General features: G+C 34.2%; 1 protein-coding gene and 1 non-coding gene across 3 annotated transcripts in view; both read left to right on the plus strand.

Annotated features, from left to right (window-relative positions):
* MAP4K5 (mitogen-activated protein kinase kinase kinase kinase 5) overlaps nucleotides 1-21,786 on the plus strand; it is a 106,322-nt gene extending 84,536 nt beyond the window's left edge. Inside the window, exons 21-32 of one of the 2 annotated variants that reach the window (XM_008571399.1) lie at nucleotides 1,813-1,892; nucleotides 2,187-2,247; nucleotides 4,260-4,262; nucleotides 4,346-4,460; nucleotides 4,832-4,890; nucleotides 7,033-7,136; nucleotides 7,772-7,949; nucleotides 10,783-10,851; nucleotides 12,734-12,826; nucleotides 15,702-15,772; nucleotides 18,008-18,063; nucleotides 20,177-21,786. In XM_008571399.1, coding sequence (XP_008569621.1) covers nucleotides 1,813-1,892; nucleotides 2,187-2,247; nucleotides 4,260-4,262; nucleotides 4,346-4,460; nucleotides 4,832-4,890; nucleotides 7,033-7,136; nucleotides 7,772-7,949; nucleotides 10,783-10,851; nucleotides 12,734-12,826; nucleotides 15,702-15,772; nucleotides 18,008-18,063; nucleotides 20,177-20,264 — 977 coding nt within the window. In that variant the 3' untranslated portion in view covers nucleotides 20,265-21,786. The remainder of the gene's footprint in view (nucleotides 1-1,812; nucleotides 1,893-2,186; nucleotides 2,248-4,259; nucleotides 4,263-4,345; nucleotides 4,461-4,831; nucleotides 4,891-7,032; nucleotides 7,137-7,771; nucleotides 7,950-10,782; nucleotides 10,852-12,733; nucleotides 12,827-15,701; nucleotides 15,773-18,007; nucleotides 18,064-20,176) is intronic. The other variant, XM_008571400.1, reaches the window with a different exon arrangement.
* On the plus strand, nucleotides 12,401-12,473 carry TRNAI-GAU. Its single transcript has one exon. It is a non-coding gene; the product is annotated as a tRNA-Ile (tRNA).
* Nucleotides 21,787-22,040: the final 254 nt, after the last annotated feature.

Raw genomic sequence — 22,040 nt, forward strand, 5'->3', positions numbered from 1 at the left:
TTGACTTGGTGTTGTCAGCACCACGCCCAGCCAGTGAGCGAACCGGCCATCCCTATATGGGATCCGACACCGGGGTCTTGGTGTTATCAGCACCGCACTCTCCCGAGTGAGCCACTGGGCCAGCCCTAGAAGCAAAAGTTTTAAATCAATAGTTCTGCGTTTGAATTCCAGCTCTGTCGTTACCATGTGACTTTCAAAACAAACATAACACATCTAATTTTCAGCGTGATCATTTGTAAAATGAATATTCTTTTTTTTTTTTTTTTTTTTTTTGGTGGCTGGCCAATACAGGGATCAAACCCTGGACCTTGGTGTTATCAGCAAGTACCATACTCTAACCCACTGAGCTAACCAGCCAGCCCAACATAAATATTCTTAATACTCACCTTGTTGCAAGGAAGGAACGAGCCTATGTGAGTCTGGCAATTGCCAAATAGAGGTTAGGCAATAGAGAGATCAGGAAATGTTTGTTTTTGCTTTCATACAGTAATAAAGACAGTTCATACATGAACTGCTTTAAATGCCACTAGTAGAAAGTATAACAGAGAAAAAAATATTTTTAACAGTAAGGAAATGGGTTTTTTTGTTTGTAACTTTTTATTTGGTATAATTTCAAACTTACTGAAAAGTTTTTTAAAAATATCCCAAGAAACTCTTATATACTCAGAAAATTTTTCTGTTTTGCCCCATTCGTTTTACCATTTTCTGTCTTTATGCATTGTTTTCTGAGTATTGAAAATAAGTTGGAGACAGACTCCTCTGCCCCCTATACTACTTTTTTCCTTTCTAATTAATAAGTAATTAATGTGGAGATACATTGAGAATATGTTGATAAATATAAATAAATATATATAAATAAATATAAATAAATTGATATTTATCCTCTTGCTCATCAGACTTTCACCCACTAGCTTTAGCATCCATTGACAATTTCCCTTATTTTCCATTTATTCATTTATGTATTTATACCAATTTGAACGTATGAATTCTTTTTTTTTTTACATTTTATTTATTTATTTTTATTTTTATTTTGTCAATATACAATGTAGTTAGTTATTGTGTCCCATCACCAAAACCTCCCTCCCTCCTCCCTCTCCCCCCTCCCACCCAGATGTGTCCCCTCCATTTTCTCGTTGTAAGAGCTTCAAAGAAAAAAAAAGTTGAATTCTTATTTTACTCAGTGAGATATGATCACTATTATTTTCACCCTTAAATTGTCCCAGAATTTTTGAGCAGTGAGAACTCCTTTGTTCTTTTGTTTGAAATGTCCTCATCATTTTTTTTAGCACTTGCTTACTTTATGGCACACAAGACTTGTACCCTCATCTTATACTTTCCTTGCCCCAGAATTGTAATCAGTCTTTTCTCCAAGCAGTTCAGTTCTTTTTTATTGGAAAATAGTATTCAGAAATAAGGATCTGGATACTAGGTGTGCTCATTGTTTCTCGTGTGTCATGATTTATACTTTATATTTAATTTATAGTTTCCTTAGTCAAAGAGTATTCGAGATATCTTGCAAAAAATTCATAACTACAATAAAAAAACTTAAAATATGAAAATTATGTTGAGAAGAAGGATTATATAAAAAGATAAAGTCAGGGTGAGTTACTCTAACGTAGAATATATCTGCTTTTAAAAAATAAGGGAATTGGGAAAAGAAGTAAAGAATGTAGCATGAATTCTAGAAAATAATTTTACTTTGGATGGTGGGTGGCTATCTAGCTCTTAATACCATTACAACATATAGCCATTATTTTAGTGAATGATTTCACAAATGATAGTAATTCTTGTAATTTATCTCAACTGTTTTAGATCAGTACATTATTTTTGGAACTGAAGATGGTATTTACACATTGAATCTCAATGAACTACATGAGGCAACGATGGAACAGGTAATTAGGAGTTTTAACTCAAGAAATTAGTTTGTAATAAAAGAAGTGTCTTAATTTTAAATAAATTTGTGTGGGCCACAATTTTAACTTTTGTGATTTAAATATTTATAGAGATGAAATTGTACTCTTTACATGTTCATGTTGAAAGATTTTTTTCCCCTAAGGTTTTAGTGATTTACTGAAAGATAGAAAATAATTATTTTTATACTATTTCCGAATGTTGGAATTTAGAGCTTAAGAGGTAAGAAAAATGAAAATTAGAGAGCTTTAATTATCATCTTCTTTTTTCTTTAGTTATTTCCACGGAAGTGTACTTGGCTGTATGTTATCAATAATACTTTAATGTCATTATCAGGTACGTGTGTGATGATGCAGAAAAATGTAATTTTAATATGCACTATTTAAAAATGTCCTTTGTAATTCTGTGTAACTATAATCTAGTATAGTAACTTTGGGACTTGCAGATGTTTTCTATCCACTTAAAATGGGAAGAAACTTTGAGAAGGAATCCTAACTTCAGTTGGGGCAGCACATCTCAAATGCACTCAGCATCTAAACACCTTAAAGATAGCATAGAGATTATTACTTGAGGCCATTCACTTCCACTCAGCCTCTTTCACATCACTATCACCACTCCTGCCTGCCATTTTTGAAAATTAACAGTTTAAGGGAAAGCAGAGGCTCTAGCTGCTTCCTTTCTCTGTGATCTTGAGCAAGTCACCCTCTCTCATCCTCAGTCTTAATTATAAAATGGGGATGATGGTTTAACAATAACAGCTGTATGAGGTTGTTGTGAGGGTTAAATAAGATGATATCCAAAATGCTTAGTAAACTGTGAAGTCTTATACAGATGTTTGCTGGTGTAATTCATGTTGTTCTGGACCACATATTAACAATCTTGGAATTATGCTTTAAAGTTTTCTAAACAAGTCGATTCCAGAGCAACTTATTCTAATTTTTTTGTGTGTGTCTTTCTTTTTTGGTTGTTGTTAGGGATGAGTAGGTGGGTGTTATTTTAGGCTTTTTAAATTCTTACCTACTGACATATTTTCTTACATTTTAGATTTAAATGGCTACCTAGAGGTTTATTGATTGCTTTCTGGGAGTAGAGCACAAGATAGTTAATTATTATTTCTCTCTAATATGGATTCTGCAGGAATCTGTGTATTTGAGTTAATGACATTGTTTTTGAAGAACATATTATTTAATTGTACATAGATGACTTCTAAAAAGCGGTGTTCCTCAAAAATTATTTAATCTCCTTGATTTTAATTATAATTCCCCCAAATCTTTTTTACTTGTGTTTAGCAATTATTAATATATTGTATTACTATTATGAAAATAAACTTAAACCCAGTTCTGTTTGAAATAACAATACAAGATTGTATACATATAAAATTACTTTTCTCTAAGTCTTACTGTTTTCTCTCTACTTATATTTGTCTTTGGAAATAAGTTTAAAAATTACACAGGGTACCTCTTCTATATTTATAAAATAGCTGTGGGAAAGCATGGAAAAATCAGCCTTTCTGTACTGTAGTTAAAATTACTATTACTCATAAAACTGAAAGAAAATAGGTAGTAGAGGTCAGTAGGAGAATTCGTTCACATGTATGTACATGCATGTTTAGCTGCCTAGCTATGTTTATAGGGGAAATGGAGAGAGTAAGAGTGGTATAGTGTTAGGCAGAATATTTCTATTCTGAGAAAATACAGAGAATTTTGTTAAGGATAAGACTAAATATATGTTTATGTTTTTTAATAATAAAAGGATAAATATTACTTTGTGTTGTTATATTACCATACCATATATAATGAGGAATTGGAAGAAAATGTTTATCTCCTCTCCTGCTATGTGTTTGATTATATGGAGTTATGACCCTGTTTTTCTTTTATTGTGGATTGTAATATTGGTTTGCTTTACCTTTCTTAATATTTCAATTTGTCATATTTAAGACTTTATTCACAATCAGTTTTAATCCAAGGTAATTGATTAATTAATGATATGTAGGTCTGTCTCAGAAAGATAACAGTTATACAGAAAGATAACAATAATACAGTTTTGTAGAATTTTCCATGTTGTACTAAGATAATCACATGTGCATAATTATGACTCAGTCCATAACGTAAGTTTTTATACAACAATGTTTAGCAGTTTTTTCTGTGCTGGCTTCCTTAAGGTTTACATATATTCTGTCCAGATCACTTATTAGTCACAATATACCTAATTTGTATATTGTGAAACAAAACTTAAAAAATCATTTTATCTATTATTATCTTTCAAAATGATATTAACTGAGAGTTTTTGTTTTGTTTTTTATGTTTTCCTATTTTGCTTGGCTTTTTGGACATTACTTCTCATTTTAGAAGGTAATTATTTTTTCTTTTATTTGAAAATTGTATTTCTCTGCTGTAAATGATTTTAGTAAAAGTAACATGTTTTTCTTTTATAGGAAAAACCTTTCAACTCTACTCTCATAATCTTATAGCTTTGTTTGAACAAGCCAAAAAACCAGGATTAGCTGCCCATATTCAAACTCATAGGTTTCCAGACCGCATTCTACCAAGGTACAAAATGTCATTTTGATTCTTAAGACTATGGGGAATTATTATTTATTTTTAAAACAGCCAGCATTCCTTGCCCAGTAAAAACTTCCTTTTTCTTAATTTTCAAAGATATATATTTTACACTAAAATGCATGTCATCTAGAATGCAAAAGATCAATATTTCCCGAATTCGTTCATGAGAATCAGCTGTGGAAGTTTTATAATACAGATTCTTAGGTCATACTCCAGTCCTATAAAATCTCTCTCAAGTCAGAGTCCACAGTTTTTTTAAAGCTCTTTTCTGTATGATTTTGTTTGCAACTGATTCACAAATCACTGTATGACAACCACTGCAGTAAAGTACATTTATATTTATTGTCTTAACTTTTCAGAAAGTTCGCTTTAACAACGAAGATTCCTGATACAAAAGGCTGCCACAAATGTTGCATAGGTGAGTAAATGCTATTTGTCAAACCAAATGGTTAGAATTTTTAACATCTTTTATTATCTGAAGAGTCTTAGGGAATCAGATAGGAAGGAGGGTGTGTTTTTTATTTATTTTCAGTAAGGAGATAAGGTTCTACTGAGGCACAAGAACGTATAGAGAGAATTACATAGAAATGCTTGGAGATACTAGCCTTAGTGTTTTTTCAGAGCATAGTGTTCCCAGAGTTTTTTAAACCATAGTTCCTGAGACTGTATCTCTGCTAATACCCTAGCTTTCGTGTATTTAATATTTACCATCTACTAGTTCCTACTAGTGCTTTATGGACATTTTTATAGGAGTTTAGCCATTTATGAGGTTTGAGGGAACAGTTCACACAGGACCATCCTCACTAATTGCAAGTTTGGGGGCTCCCAATAATACCCTCAAATTCTCTAGAAGATTTCACACAACTCACTGAAGGTAGTTATACTCATGGTTACAATTATGGTTTATTATAAGGAAAGGATACAGATTAAAGTCATCCAAGTAAAGAAGCACATAGGGCAGAGTCCAGAATAAGTACCAGATGTGAAGCTTCTGTTCTCTCCCTGTGGAGTAATGGCAGAGTTACTGCCATTTTTTTCCGGCATGGATGTGTCACAGTACGCATGAGCATTGCCAATATGGGAAGCTTAGTTGAGCCTCAATGTCCAGAATTTTTACTGGGGCTCCATCGCAAAGGTATGATCAGTTGCCCACATGGCTGATCTCAGTATCCAGCCCTTCCAGAGGTCAGCTGATACTGCATGACTCAAAGCCCCCACCCTAAATCACATATTTGGTCTTTCTGGCATGACCAGCCCTCACACTAAGGCTATTCAGTGTTGCCAGCCCTCTCCCTAAATTATATTGTTAAAACTATCCAGTGATCCGAGACCCCCAGACAGAGACACTCCTATCAAGCATGACATAAAGGCTTTGAGATTACCTCCCAGAAGCAGAAGGACTGAGGCCAGACTTCTTTTTTGGGCAAGGATAAATTCTTCACTATGTAATTGTCATATCTCACCTACCCCTTACACAACTCCATGATGCTGATTATGTCGCTAATAAGTAACAGAATTTGGAGTTAGATCCGGGTCTAGTGACTTCACATCTTAAACTGCTAACTTCCTGTTTATTCTTTTGTTTGATCAATGAGCTTACCCATTGATCTTTATGCTCCATAATAGTTCCACATTAAAGACCACACTCTCTAGAACAAAAACATTTGACCACAAATGTGCTACAAATATAAGCACATTTTGTGAGCATTTTTCTAGGGAGAATCATGTCCATATCTGTTATCAGATTCCCAAGATCTGTGACCCAAAAAAGGTCTAGAAGCTTACAGTCCAAGATATAAACTCATAAGTAGTACTGTAGAGCTTAATGCAAGTAACTGCTCTTATAATCAATATATGTTATTGTTGATGGGAATCAAATTAAGAAGGAAATACCAATGTGAATTTTTGTAGGTTTGACTCAAGAAAGTTACATTAAGATGAAGTAATACATACATTCAAGATGAATTAGTTATTTTCATCTTGTTTTAAGTACATATCTGTAAACTACTATAAGAAAAGTGAGATCATGCATTTCAGTTGCCTCCTAGACCTTCTTGTAAGAAGAATTCACTCTGTTAGTCAATTTACTTAAGAAGCAGCTTTTCAGGTTGTGAGTAGTTTAGGTGTTTTAGTGCTTAACATATTGATCTTGTAAAAAGTTCCTATGTTCAAGAACCTAGTATAGTAAAGGTGTTTGGAAGTAAATATATATAATTTAAAATTGAGATAAAGTGAAAAGGAAAAAAGAAACAAAACTAAAAGAAAAAGATATTATATTTTTATACCTTCTGCCCACTCTTGTCATCCTGGTTAACAGAAACAGTAATTTTCCTTTATCAGCTAAATAATTACTTAAAATAGTTTCTTCTTCCATCTGTATTTTGGTATTGATATCAGGTCACATTTCATCGTTTTTTCTCTTGAATCAACACTGCCTTTATAAAGAAAGTTAAGTTAGCTTTTAGGTGAGGATAGCTCAGTTGCTGCTTTTAGCTAAATTATGTTTTCATATAAAGGTGTTAACTGTTTTGTGTATGTTTGGTTTTCTGTTTCTTTCCAGTTAGAAATCCTTACACAGGACATAAATACCTCTGTGGAGCTTTACAGTCTGGAATTGTTTTACTTCAGTGGTATGAGCCAATGCAGAAATTCATGTTGATAAAGGTATATATTACCTTGTTTACATTTTTCTTTTTTAGAACAAACACACTAGTGTATAACTGAAGCTAAAATTAAAAGATCCCTTTACTGCTATCTAGGGTCAGCACATTTGTAGTTATTTATAGTTGTTTATTTGATTTGGGGTGTTTTGTGTTCTTAAGATTTTCTCTTTAAATTATGTTACTTAATAAACTTCCAGAACCATCCTAGCCATAAAAATCCATATGGCAGGGCCGGCCCGGTGGCTCACTGGAGAGTGCGCTGCTTGGGAGCATGGCAGCACTCCCGCTGAGGGTTCAGATCCCATGTGGAGACTGGTTCCCGCTCACTGGCTGAGCGCGGTGCAGGTGCAACACCGAGGGTTGCGATCCCATTGCCGGTCCCTGGTACGGGCGTGACACCAAGGGTTGCGATCCTGTTACCGGTCAGTAAAAAAAGACAAAAAGGAAAAAAAAAAATCCATATGGCAAATTTTCTAAGATGCAGTTTTTATAGAGCATTCATTCTTACTATACAGGTAGTCCTTTTTAGAATTAGATAAATCAAGAATATGGAAGCCTTTCTACTGACTTTATTCAACAACAGTATGAATGGGGAGATTGTTTCTAAATTATACTTCTGTTGTTTATTGTTTTCAGCACTTTGATTTTCCTTTGCCAAGCCCTTTGAATGTTTTTGAAATGCTGGTGATACCAGAACAGGAATACCCTATGGTCTGTGTGGCTATTAGCAAGGGCACTGAATCAAATCAGGTAGTTCAGTTTGAGACAATCAATTTGAACTCTGCGTCTTCATGGTTTACAGAAATTGGTGCAGGTAAGTGTTTTTTACATTATGTCAGAATATTGACGCCTTTGCATCTAAAAGAAGCAAAACACTTAAGGTCATTCGGCATGGGCTCTTTTAAATATTCTTTCAGAACATAGTTTCCCAAGTAAGCACAGAGAAACGTGTATACATAGTTTATGATCTCTATTTGCCAGAGGTAGTTTGATACAAATTATTATACTAAGGAATATTTTAATGATTCTTGACATTTAAAGGTCTTAGTTGTGACCAGTTAATCTTTGGACTTGCTAAATAATTAAGTTTTCTAAGATACTCTTAAAATCTTATTAGCTTCTCAAGCAAAGAGAGTTACCTTTTTTCTATCCTGTTTTATTCTTTTTTGCCCCCCACTTAGAATCATTGCTTTTCAGACTTGAATAGAAGCTTCTTAGATGTGGCTTTCAAGCTTTTCTATTCAAATATCTCCTGTACTTTCTGGGTTGGTTAGCCCAGGATTTTATCAAACATACCTCACTGAAGGCTCTGAGAAGATTGGGAAGTTTATTCTCAAACATATTAATCAAGAATTCATTTTTCAAATATGCATAATATGTGAAATGGGGGGGGGAGTCTTTATTTTCCCTGTTTTCTGTTCGTTGTGCTAGTATATTATTTGGTCATTTGTAATCCCAGGTTTATTAAGCCATTTTTACATATGAAGTCAAGCAAGCTTTAGTTATGGCTATTTCATGACTGACCACTGTTATATTCTTTACCACCGTGTGAGAGAGTCTGTTAAAAATATTGTAAGTTTGGTGTTTCCTATTAAATATCTTGGCTTTTGATCATTTATATGCTAAATTACTAGAAAAAATTATACATCCCAGCTAGTGAAGCTAATATAGAACCCGCACTAATGTCACTTTCAGAATAACAATCAGCATGAATCAATGGTGTCCTAGTAAATGTTTAACAACAGGCTCTTGAGTGCAACCATTTGTTGTAGTTGCCTATTTCTGTGGTATAAATATGCCAGCTTCAACTACCAACCTGATGTCATGTGGCTCACAAAATTCCTGAAAATTTAACAACCCAGTACAAGCCAGCTCCTGCATGCATTGGACTATGAACATTCTCTTTATGGACCACCTCGTATTCTCTACCCTCCCACCCCCACCCGCACCCTGCCTTTCTTTTTAATTTATTGCTTAATGCTTTTGATTGAGTTGGATGCGTGCCCTCTTGCAATAGCTAACAGAAAGGTGCAAATGACATTGCTTTATTATCTTGAGATACAAGCAGCCCAAATAGAAATATGTTCCTGTTACATAATTACTGCTGAAAAGAAGGGTTATAGATCAAATTATTAAAAACCATTTTGGGATGATAGCCCAACTTTTTTGCTGATTAGTATACTATAAAGCAGGTCATTTCATACAGATATCTAATGTTTGTTTGCAACCACTTTCTTCAAGGCTAGACATTCTTTAAGTCCTCTTTTGAGTTTTGGAGTTTGAGTTTGGGGGTTTTTTTGAGGATTTTGTTGTTATTTATGTTGTTGTTTGTTTTTAGTGCCCGAGGTGTACTTTTGTATGCACTTTTGACATTGTCTAGGCTAAAATTCAAACAGTACCAAAATTACTACCTGAGGAAGGCCAGGACTCTGCCTGAGGGTACTCATTCAAATCACCCTCAAGCAGAGGTGAGGCAGCCTTTCTAGCCAGCATTTCATTTTCATAAGTGATTTGTTAATCCAACTCCCAGTTATACCTATTGTTGAACCAAGAGGCTATGCATTGAAGGGGCAATAGTTGTAACATTGAAATGAGTTCCTATTCCAAGACTTTTAGTATAGTCTGACTTGTTTTCACAGTATCCTTATCTCCATGGATGATGCTTAGTATATGGTCAGCACGCAATAAATATTTGTTGAATGAATCCATGGACATAGATTGACCGAGAAAAGTATTTTGTGGAGCATTGCCTAAGGGACAAATCGTTTAGTTTATGGATTCTGTAGATCTGGATTCTTCACTATATATGGCTTTGGAAGGTCCACAACCACCCCAAAATATTATATAAAATTTTGTTTATGTTTGAATGTGCAGTTTTCAAGGGAGAAGGCCAAATAGGCTTCCCAAAGATGGACAGTTAAGAATGACTTTTATAAATAATTTAATGTCTTTCCTTAGATTCAGCTAGACTATTCAAGCAGTTTGAGTGCTTAAAGTGAATTGTTTTACTAAAAATGTTTTGCAAAAATGTCATCATATCTATTAGCAGATGTTAAGAGGAAGCCCTGTGAATATCAGCAAAGTGATGAGAGTTGCTTCCTGCAAAGACATTGTTATGTTATTCAGTGTTCCCTTTGTAAAGGAACCCCCACCCACCTATAAACATACACAAATACCAGGAAAACTTTTCTGTGATCATAGTTTCATTAATCCTTGTGCTTTTTTGAATCTCTGGCTATTTTTATTTCAGGGATGCTTTAGTTTTACCTAATTGACCTCGTTTCCATCTTCCATTGGCTATGCAGAATACAGAGCAAAATCTAGCCATTGTATAGCATGTATTTCACTTTCCTCTGCATACTTAGCCTTTGCTTCATTTTATTTTTGTAACTCACCTTTCTAGAACTGACTGAGGTAGTAAATGTAATAGTGAGTTTTTCTCAGCTCAGTTAGCCATGTTAGGCATCACATGTGTTCTCCTAAATTGTCTTACACCCATTTTTTGAAAGATATTACAAAATAATTTTTGTGTTAAATTTCAAAGACTAGTTTTAAATCCCAGCCAAAGTCAGAATTTGTGTTTATTTTCTAAGCTGTAGTTTTTAAAAGCATATTATATAACCATCACCTTGTTTTTCCCCCCTAAGGCAGCCAACAGTTAGATTCCATTCATGTAACACAGTTGGAAAGAGATACCGTTTTAGTGTGTTTAGACAGTAAGTACTATTTTAAAGTTTATTTTGAGTACACTAGTCTTGATAAACAGTGTTTAATGAAATCGGTTCTATTAAACTATAATTCAAGATTTTCACTTTTCTTCCTTAAGTGGCATGGTTTTATTGAAGAACAACCTACTAAATTGGCTACAGCTATAGTAAATAATTGATCTGTTTGTCAGTACTATCCTCTGTGACTTTATTTTTATTTTATATTTGGCCTAATTGGTAACATATTAAAACTTTACCATAATGTTGAGGTAAAATGTGTAAAACTGTTCTATCTCATACCCATGAAAAATAGAAGGTTATACTAATGTGGTCATTTATATTACATGAACTTTTGGGGTCATGTCAGAGTACAATTCTAATGTACTTACACATTCAGCACCTCCACCTGCTAATAATGATTCTTTTGATGCAAGGAAGGGTGGTTCTGATAGAAGTGATAGAGCAGTAGAGAGGCAGAAAAAACTGTAGCAACAGGTATTATTTTGATTTTGCAAACAAAGCTTTGGTTCTTAAAACCCACGTTCTTTTTGTGCAGTGAATCCTACAAGGTGGAATTCACCCAGACTTCAGATTATATTTAACATTTAGCGATGTCTGCTATAATTGGTCCATTCTAATTTTTTAAAATTGTTGGACCTATCCATGTTTTCAGAGTTATTTTAAAGATGGCTTTACTACTGATTTTACCTGTTTTTCTCTCCTAATTTCTATTCTCTGAAGAGTTCTCTAGCAGATTTACCTTATATAATCATAAAGATCATCTACTATTAGAGATGAGTAAAACCTACAGTGTTTCATTTGCCATCATCACTTTGTTAGGAATTTTTGACTCTAAATACTGATAAGATTGGAGTGGTATTTGGTTACCCTTAAGTGAATTTGAAAAATTCTTTTTTTATCCAAACAAATAGAAAGTTTGTACTAATTAATCGTATACTCAGATAATCAGAATTTATCTTAATAATGCTGAACCTTTAATGTTAAATCCCTAAATACCTTCCTAGTCATCAAAGGAATATAAATTGTGCTTAATTTTCATTTTGGTGACTTACATATCTTATCACAGTTCTTAAAAAACATTTATTAACTAGGCCCTCCATTTTCCAATTAATTGAGATAAATAGAAGGCCAACCTTGGTCAGTTATACAATTTATAAGTCAGTTTTAGTGGGCAGCAGTGGAGATAGTCCTATTAACTCAAATCATGGTAGTAGATAGATGAGAAAGCAATGCAGAGAAATGGCATCTTCCAAGTCAGAGCTAAGATGGTGAAATTATTATGGGCAAAAGAGAAATAGAATTATTTATGTACACTCCCCATTCCAGAGTTTACTGCCCTTGAAGGTACTATTTCTTGCCCCTGTGTACCTTTGCAGAATAGAACTCATATAGTAAAGTTATGAATGACTACTGCAAATATTACTTTACCGTATGTTGTATAATATGTAAGGGAAAAAAATTAACTCTTATGGTTAAGTAGTTAGACACCAAGGTAGCCATTTTTAAAGAAGAAATTAAAAAATGAGAATGTAGGACTGGCTAGTTAGTTCAGTTGGTTAGAGAGTGGTGCTGATAACACCAAGGTCCAGGGTTCGATCCCTGTCTGGCCAGCCTCCAAAAAAGAATGTAAATATTCAATAGATATGGTATAAAAGAGAAAATAATAGCATAATTGCCTTTTACCAAAAGAAGAACTCTTATATTATCTTTTAAAGAATATATTAATGATTTTTCAATGGGCATGCTTAATTCAAGATAAATAGTTGACCTTTATTAAGAATATTATTTGATATTCATATAAAATCCATATATCAAGTTACACTTATTTTGGCAGATTTTCCCTTTCAGTCTTGTTTTTCATTTTTTTAAGAATTTGTAAAAATTGTAAATCTACAAGGAAAACTAAAATCAAGTAAGAAACTGGCCTCTGAGTTAAGTTTTGATTTTCGCATTGAATCTGTAGGTAAGTCTCCTTTTTTTGTTTAATAAGTTTGGAATAATTGGGTTTTTTGTTGTTGTTGCTCACTCTATACTTAAGGTTGTCTAGACCAGCACTGTCCATAGAAGTTTCCATAATGATAGAAATATTCTCTCTGTGCTCTTAAATACAGTAGCCATTAAACACATGTAGCTGTTAAACACCTGAAACACAGCTAGTGCTACATTTTAATTTTCATATTAAAATTTTTAATTAATTTATATTTTAATGTAAATAGTCACATGTGGCTAGTTGTTACCACATTGGACAGTGCACATCTAGACAATAATGCATCTTTTGTTGTTGTTTCCTGAATATTTAAAATTTATAATTATTTTAAAAATTTCTCTTCCATTATTCCCTTTGCTGCATCAAGTGAATTATACTTCTCTCAGTTCTTTTCAAATCATGAAGGTATTTGTGTTCTGTCTGTGATAACAGTATTACATATGTAATAATTCTTTGCATTTAAGGTTCTGGTTGGTGTGTGTTATTGCTTTTAGGTATGCATACATATGTACATATATATGTACATACGTATGTATGTATAGAGAGCAAGCGAGCTAGCTTCCCACAGAACTTGGAAACTTATATGCTATTTTAATTTCTTCCTTATCAATGAGTGTTTTACTCTGTAATACTCATTTATTTTATGAGGTAAATTATTACAGTTTATCATCGTTTGCATCTTCATTGATTGTATGTCAGTATTTTCCCCAAGAGTATTAGAACTTATGGAAAAACTATTGTGGTTGGAAACCTTTTGAATAATTTATGATATGATTTCACCAGAAATTAAAGAAAGGAGTTAAAATGAAGTTAGCAATTTTTATTTGGTCCATAAAAAAATGTAAATTTTTTTTTGTAATTGAATGTATATACTTTTAAAAATATGTTTTTTACTATTTAAAAAGTTTGGGGTTTTAAAAAATATTTTAATATGTGTTTTTCACCTGGAGATTTGCCCTATCACAAAATATGTGTGCCTTTGTGTAATACCTTACATAAAAATATTTTGCTTACGATTAGGAAATTTAATTTTTAATAGCAGAAAACCTAAACTTTCTATAGATGCCAGTACAAAAGAAATTTTGGACATTTCTTCTTTTACTACTTTATGTACTGGATATTATATGCCTGTTTCTAAAATATAATATTTTCTTTTCTTTTTTTTTTTTTTTGTCTTTTTCCGTGTCCGGCAACGGACTGCAACCCTCAGGGTCGCCCCCGCACCGGACCGGGGCCGGCAGCGGGATCGCAACCCTCGGTGCTGCCCCCAGGCCTCGCTCAGCCAGTGAGCGGGAACTGGTCCGCCTGTGGGACCCGAACCCTCGGCGGGAGCGCCGCCGCGCTTCCCAAGCGGCGCACTAGCGCAGTGCGCCACCGGGCCAGCCCCGAAAATATAATATTTTTTTTTTTTTTTCCTTGTCCGGCAACGGACTGCAACCCTCAGGGTCGCCCCCGCACCGGACCGGGGCCGGCAGCGGGATCGCAACCCTCGGTGCTGCCCCCAGGCCTCGCTCAGCCAGTGAGCGGGAACTGGTCCGCCTGTGGGACCCGAACCCTCGGCGGGAGCGCCGCCGCGCTTCCCAAGCGGCGCACTAGCGCAGTGCGCCACCGGGCCAGCCCCGAAAATATAATATTTTTTTTTTTTTTTCCTTGTCCGGCAACGGACTGCAACCCTCAGGGTCGCCCCCGCACCGGACCGGGGCCGGCAGCGGGATCGCAACCCTCGGTGCTGCCCCCAGGCCTCGCTCAGCCAGTGAGCGGGAACTGGTCCGCCTGTGGGACCCGAACCCTCGGCGGGAGCGCCGCCGCGCTTCCCAAGCGGCGCACTAGCGCAGTGCGCCACCGGGCCAGCCCCTAAAATATAATATTTTCAAGAGATTTTCTGACATATAGAGCCTTAGTTCTTCATTTTAATTGAAACACCAACTTTAAAATATAGGTCAAATTATGTAGGGAATTTTGTCACACAAATCTTTGTTCCTCCTAGTCTACCATCTTTTCTTACAAGTAAACCTTGGAATAACTAAAAGGATTTTCCTGGATAAAAGAGTCCCTGTAAATCACCTCTTAAACATAAAACCAGTAATTGTGTTTTTAATTTTTCATAGTTAAACATGTGTGATTTGTAATTGTCAGATATTTTTATTTTTATTGAGCTAGTTTCCAGAACATTCTTACATTAACATTTTTTCGGAATCAACATTCTAGCAAGAAATATAAATCATTTCCAGTCACTTTTCCCCATCACCTTTATTTATGTTTTTCTAATTCTATTTAATTATTTCTAATACTTTAATTATAATAGTTGGTCAAATACTAAGAATTTTATAAGAATTGACTTACAGATCATAAATATTTAATGTGTGGTTAAATATTGGAGTACAGGTCAGGTTTATTTTTAAAAATTAATTTTATAATAGGGAAAATGTGAATATAAATAAAAGATGCTTGCTTAATAACTACTTCTGAATATATGACAGTATTTAAATAACCATGTTTTTAATCCAAAAACCCATTTACGTATGTTTTTATGATTTTTTTCATGTAAGACAAAAGATAAAGCATGTGAAAGAGAAATTAATATGCTGATATCCAACTTATCAGAATTTAGCTCATATTTAAATGAATGCCTATTATATAGCTTTGAAAACTTGGATTACCCTGTCTCGATAAATTACTTAAATTTAGGCATGTCTTAGCCACAAAAATGTTGAGAAGTAATAGTCTAGACAGTGAAATTTTACACTAGGCACTTGAATAACCTTATATTATCATTTATTTAAAACAGGGAAATTTATAGTGAAATGCTGTGTTCTTTAGTTTTGTTTTGATTCTCCTTTGTCTTTTTTAGTATGTCTTCAAGACAGTGTGTTGGCTTTCTGGAAACATGGGATGCAGGGTAAAAGCTTCAAGTCAGATGAGGTAAGTTTTCTCAAATTACCTCCACTGACTCCCACTAATGATTTTAAATGTTGAAATGTTCATTTTATGCATTTCCTCTTTGAACCTTCATTACTATGTTTCGTGCCTTTAATAATATGAACTTGTAGAGCAAAAGAACCAGTATTTTCCTTTCAAGTATGTTCACTTTTGTATTGTATTTTAAAATTCTCAGTGTCCACAAAGAATTGCAAAACATAAGTTTACACAATTTCACTCCTCCAGTTTGTAATTTGTAAATATGTTTGCTAAGCTTGCTAAAAACTTTTTGAAATTTAGTAAGCGTTTTTCATGATCTGTAAATATGTAGCTTATTTTTTAATATTATATTTAAAATTCTAAATTAACTTGTATTGGATCACAGGACTAAGGAAAACCTAAAAATTAACTCATTTAGTAGATACTGAGTGCCAACCATGTCCAAAATACTATTATTTTAAATAATATTAAGCCTTGATATAATACCTAATATGTTCTGAGTACTTTACAAACATTAGCTCATTTAAGGCTCAAAATAATCCAGTGAGGGTAAAAAAATATTTATATTCCCATTTTTACAGGTACAGACTGGTTAAGTAACTCTCCATAACTAGTTAAATGGCAAAGCCTGGATTTGAAGGGTCTCTAAAATCACTTCCAGCTGAGATAATCAGTATACCTTTCATGCAGGAAATGAGGTTTGGATTCTCACCTTGAGGGATGAATACTAGTAGTTAATACTAACAGAGACATTAACCATTTGTTTGAGTACCTGTAGGATTTTTCTGCACTATGGCCTCATGAATTTGTGGACTTACCTTAAACCTCAAAATCATCTTCTATTTGAATTTAATTTTATCCATACTCGTATTTATATATAAATGAATATTTCTATCTCTTATATGAATGCAGAATTAAAATGCTTCCAGGAGAAAATGAAATAAATCAACTGTCTTTGCATATGTCAGTTTATCTAGTTACTGACCCATGTCACTAAATGTCACCAGGTCCCCTGCACTTGATGAAACTTACAGTCCTACATATTGCGATAAATTTAATTGTTCATAAATGCTGTTATCATTGTGTCATTCTGTGGTTAGAAATCTACAGAAGATACCTGTTTCTCACAGTATCAAATACAAATTCTGTTTCCTAACTATCTATATTGAACTCGTCTTGCTTACCTCTTTCTTTCTGCTTATATTATCATCCTTCAACTTGGGCCGAGCTGAAGTCTTAACGTCTTTCGTAAAGTAGTCCACAATGATTGGAACATCTCTGAACTTAATACTCAGAAAATCAGCTCCTCTTAGTATAGCATGTAATTTATTTTCTGATTCAAGTTTATTAATCCTGTCTTCCTAGCTAGACTGCAAACTCCTTGATACCAGACTATATTTCTTATTTATTTTATATCTATTCTGTCTTAAGTTTGGTTCTTCCAAAAGCATACCCTAAGACAAGGACTCAAGTGCAGGTAGTTTATTTGGGAGTAGATTACAGATGGAGCGAGAAATGTGAAATGGAGAGGGACAAAAAGCCAATAAAGAGCACATTAATATTAAGCTGGTTCCCACTGTGGACAACCAGGGCTTAATCCATGAGCAACTCAGAATTGACTCATTTGTAGGTGAGGAGACTGGAGTATTTATGCAGCAACTACTATCCCACGTTGGTTAAGGGTTGCCCCCACGGGTACCACTCCCACACTTTGGGATAGTAGCTGTACATGGCTGAGCACCTTCTGCAACTTTGGAGAAAACTGAGCAGAAAAACACCATAGTATACATTGATATGAGACACTGGTCGTTGGGAGTATCCACCACAGCTATGCTGAAATCAGATGGGCCACAGAGTGTTACCTCAGGCATCTTCACTGTGATACAACAGAAAGAGCATGGGCTCTGCAGTCCAACAATATGTATTCAAATCTCGGTGAACAAGTTATTTAACCTCTCTGAGCCTTAGTTTCTTCCTCAGTAATATGGGAATTATAATGCATATCACAAAATGTTCTTCTTAGGAAAGTACCTAACCCATACCAGATGTTCCATAAATGCTGATTCATTTCTATAATAGATAGTCAAAAAAGAATTTATTGAAATTTATTTCACTTAAGGAATTGAGTCTATCAAAAATTCATTCTGTTTAGTAATTGCTCTATCTAAATGGTTTTTTAAATTATTTTTTAAGCAATATGGGGAGTATGGTGTCACTGATAGGTATTTTCTTTCATAGGTTACCCAGGAGATTTCAGATGAAACAAGAGTTTTCCGCTTATTAGGGTCAGACAGGTAATAGTTTGGTTGTATTGATTTAATTGCCAAAGAAATGCAAAGGTTTAATTATGTTGTCAACCTGTAATTGTATTTTAAGCAAAACCCTTAGAAGGCTCATTGACTTAGAGAAATTTCTCCATAGCTTTACTGAGGGAATGAATAATATTTTAGTAAGTTGATTAAGCAATCTTTTGTCAGTATGACAATCATGATTCTAGAGACAGTTATACTCAAGACAAAATGTAGGTGTTTATGTCCCGAGTACCATGACAGATATAACAGGTCCCTTTGTTTTCATTTCTTCCTGGTGTGTTGCCTTCTATTAACTATTACAAATGTGTACCTCCTGATATTTGCTTTTACATGGAAAAATGGTCAACTTGGTTTCTAAGGTCAGTCTATATTAGAAGGAATTTATATGGTCTCTTCGTGATCAAAATAAAACACAAGTGCCAAGACAGTAATAAGATGGTAATCTTATGAAAAAAATTCAGTAGCTTTTATTCTCCTTTAGCAAAATTGGCTATAGTAATACATATTCATTTTGAGACAAAGACTGAGAACCTCAGGTCTTCAAGTTTACACAGTCATTGCTTAAATATTAAGCACATGAGGAGGGGAGTGGGATCTGGATGGAGTTATATCTCCATAAAAATGTTGAAGAGAGTTTAAGGAGAAAAAGGATTTTTTGGAAAATGATGACTACCTTCCTGAGTTGAAAAGTTAAGCTCACAAAGCATGGCAACTTAGTAACTAGTACAGGAAGAAAAAGAGAGAAGGGAAAGAAGAAAAAAATGAATGAATGAATGAATGAATGAATTCAGGACCACCTGGTAAATGGCACTAGAACAAGAATGGGAGACTCTTTGCTTCTGCAGGAAAGGCTGACAAAAGAATTGTGAGTCATCCAATGATGCATAGTGTAAAGAATATATTACTATTTTTATTGTTTTCATCACAAACATTAGTAACATGCCAGTTGTAGAAAATTCATACATTAGAAAGATATAAAATATGTTTGCAGTCTCTTCTCCCATTCCACCTCTAGACTTTTTTCTCTGCATAGGTATATTACAAGAGTACTTCAAAGAGGTCATGGGAAAATAGAATTAAAAGATAATATGAATCATTTCATGACCTTTTTGAAGACCACTCGTATTTTTCATTTTGTTATCAAACCCCTCTTCTCCACAATTAAAATGCTATGGTATGGCACTTGATTAAATGATTTTTTCTCTCAGTCCTTAGATGCTTTCCCAGGCTTTGTTCCAGGGACAAAGGAGAGGGGCCCCATTGCATACCTTTTCTTTAACCATTAATTTCAAATACCTTGAAGAACAGTTTGGATGAGTGTCTCTTAGAGTCTTGTTTTATTCTCTTAGCCCTTCATCCATCCTATTCCTATTAGTGTAAATTCTTAAAGCATTCTTGTATTAGTCCGTTTGTGTTGCTTATAACAAAATACATGGAAGTGGGTATTTTATAATAAAAAATGACATTTATTGCTTACAGTTTCTGAGGCTGGGAAGTCCAAAGTCCAGCTGGTGGTGGCAACAGCAACCTAGGGGTCTTGCATTGCAAGATGGTGGAAACAGAGAGAGAGAGAGAGAGAGACGACTCTTCTTTTAAAGCCCTCAGAACCACACCCCTAACCACCATTTTTGATCCATTCACTACAGTGGTGCTATGACCCAGTCACCTCTTCAAGACTCCACCTTTCAATTACCATAATAGGATTTCCCACCCTCTTAACAGTCACAGTGGGGGCTAAGTTTCTAATACTTAAAACGTGGGGGACACAATTCAAGTTTCAGGGAGTTTTGGGTGGACATAATTCAATCCACTACAATATTATACCTTTTGTTGGTATATATGATTAAACAAATTTGTTTTTAGGTGGAATAAGATAACGAAACTATCCCAAAATGTTTTTAATATTTTGTATTCTTCAATTCTTATTCAGTTATATTTTTAAGCTATAAAATATAAAGCCAAATTTGATTGTGCATCTGTGATCTTTATGTAATCTTATAATATGAATAGTGATTTTCTTTCCTGGTTTGATGTTAGTGTTTGAAGCATGAAATCTGTTTTTACTCTTAAGCCTTTTGTTTTGGTTTAATTGCAGGGTTGTTGTTTTGGAAAGTAGACCAACAGAAAATCCTTCTGCACACAGCAATCTCTACATCTTGGCTGGACATGAAAATAGTTACTAAGCAACAGAAACTGATCTCAAATGACAAGAAAATGAATATTCTTCATTGAAAGCAGAAATATTCTAAGGAAATTCAGTACAAACTGCACTATGATTTGCTTTAACTTTTATGGGTTATATCTCATATGACCTATATGTACTTTAGGATAGAATTCAATATTTTCTGTAGCTGGAAACAGCTAGTCTATCTCTTGCCACTGTGTGGTGGTTATATCAAGTTTGCTTAATAAAAGCTATGAAACAAATAGTCTTCTAGGTTCCAGGAAACACAGTTTAAAAAAAAAAAAAATGTTTGTAACAAGGGTGCCAAGGTATTTTGGGATAATTCATGATTATCTTCAGAGAGATCAGTTTAGGGACTGTTTTATCCTTTTATACCATGTCTTATTCCTTCTTAATGAACATAATTTGATAAAGAAGTTATCAAACAAGCCTTTCACTTTTACATTGGCCATTCTGTATGTTTTTGTAAAATAGAATATTTAATCCTTATTTATTAATCTCTTGCTGGAGTGGTGTAATGTATCTAACTTTTAGCAAAGGAAAGTTGCAGAGCAGCTTAAATTTTTTTATAACGTATATAAATTTTGTTTACCATATAAGTGTAGTAATTTGAGGGGTTAAAGGCAGTGTGTTTGGGAATTCAAAACATTCATGCAGTTTTGTTTAACAAAAGTATTTTATAATACAGTTTTCATGCAGAATTGCCCTTAAAGGAAATTTTGTATTTTCAACTATCAGTAGTTGTAAGGGGTCATACAGAAGATGATGATGGTTGAAATATCCTTAGAAGGGGTGTGTATGTCTAGGTGTGACTACCATGTGTATGTATTCTTGACAAGCAGTATAATATATCTGTGTTTGTTTGTTTTTTTACATTAGGGATAATGCATAAGAAATTAATCTTCATATATATTATCATCCCTAATGTAGGGGAAAAGTGTTTAACTGCCCATGATATGTATTTTGCTTATAGTGTGCCAGAGGGGAAACTGTAAAGCAAGTAATCTTGGGTTTTTCACATATGTAGGTATTCATTTTGAGTAGGTTTAAGGAAAAAAATCTTGAAGTGAATTTGAATTCCTTATGGGATAGTGTAAGTATCGTAAAAAACAATATTCTGAAAATAAGAAAGAATAGGGCTATTTTTGAGGGGTTTTTTGTTTTGCTAATGTTAGTATTCAAAATTGAAATGTTACATTGGTACCCATTGTCTGTGCATTTATTGAGAATAATTAGCATTGAGATGATAAAGAAAGAGTTAGCAGTAGCAAACTATAGAATTATTCTGACCAATTACTGGAGAGGAAAAGAGTATAACTATCTCACTCTTTAGCAATTCTGTAAAATAAATATTATCATCTCCATTTTTCAGATGAGGATAAAAGGGTTTTAGCAAGGTTAAGAGACTTACCCAATTCACACAGCAAAGTAGTGGTTGAGCCAGACCATGAGTCTTCTGACTCTGTTCTTTTCACTATGCAATATGCAAACAATAAAATGTTATACAAATGAAATATAAAGTATTTGTTCTTTAAAAATGCATATATGATATGATTTCAGTAAGTGTGTAGCTATTTCTTTTGGATATGCTAAATGGGGCCTCCAGACTGACGGATACTGGATACAGTAGATGGCAGGGGGACCATCCTCACAACAGGGAACATCCATGTGATGGATACGAAGACCAACATCCTCCTCTTCTCACAGAATCCTGGCCACCATCCTAAAAGAATATTGGAAGTCTCTTCTGTGAAATCTGGCCAATGCAAGTGAA

Source organism: Galeopterus variegatus, unplaced genomic scaffold, assembly GCF_000696425.1.
Source record: "Galeopterus variegatus unplaced genomic scaffold, G_variegatus-3.0.2 Scaffold687, whole genome shotgun sequence".
NCBI classification, from domain to species: Eukaryota; Metazoa; Chordata; class Mammalia; order Dermoptera; family Cynocephalidae; genus Galeopterus; species Galeopterus variegatus.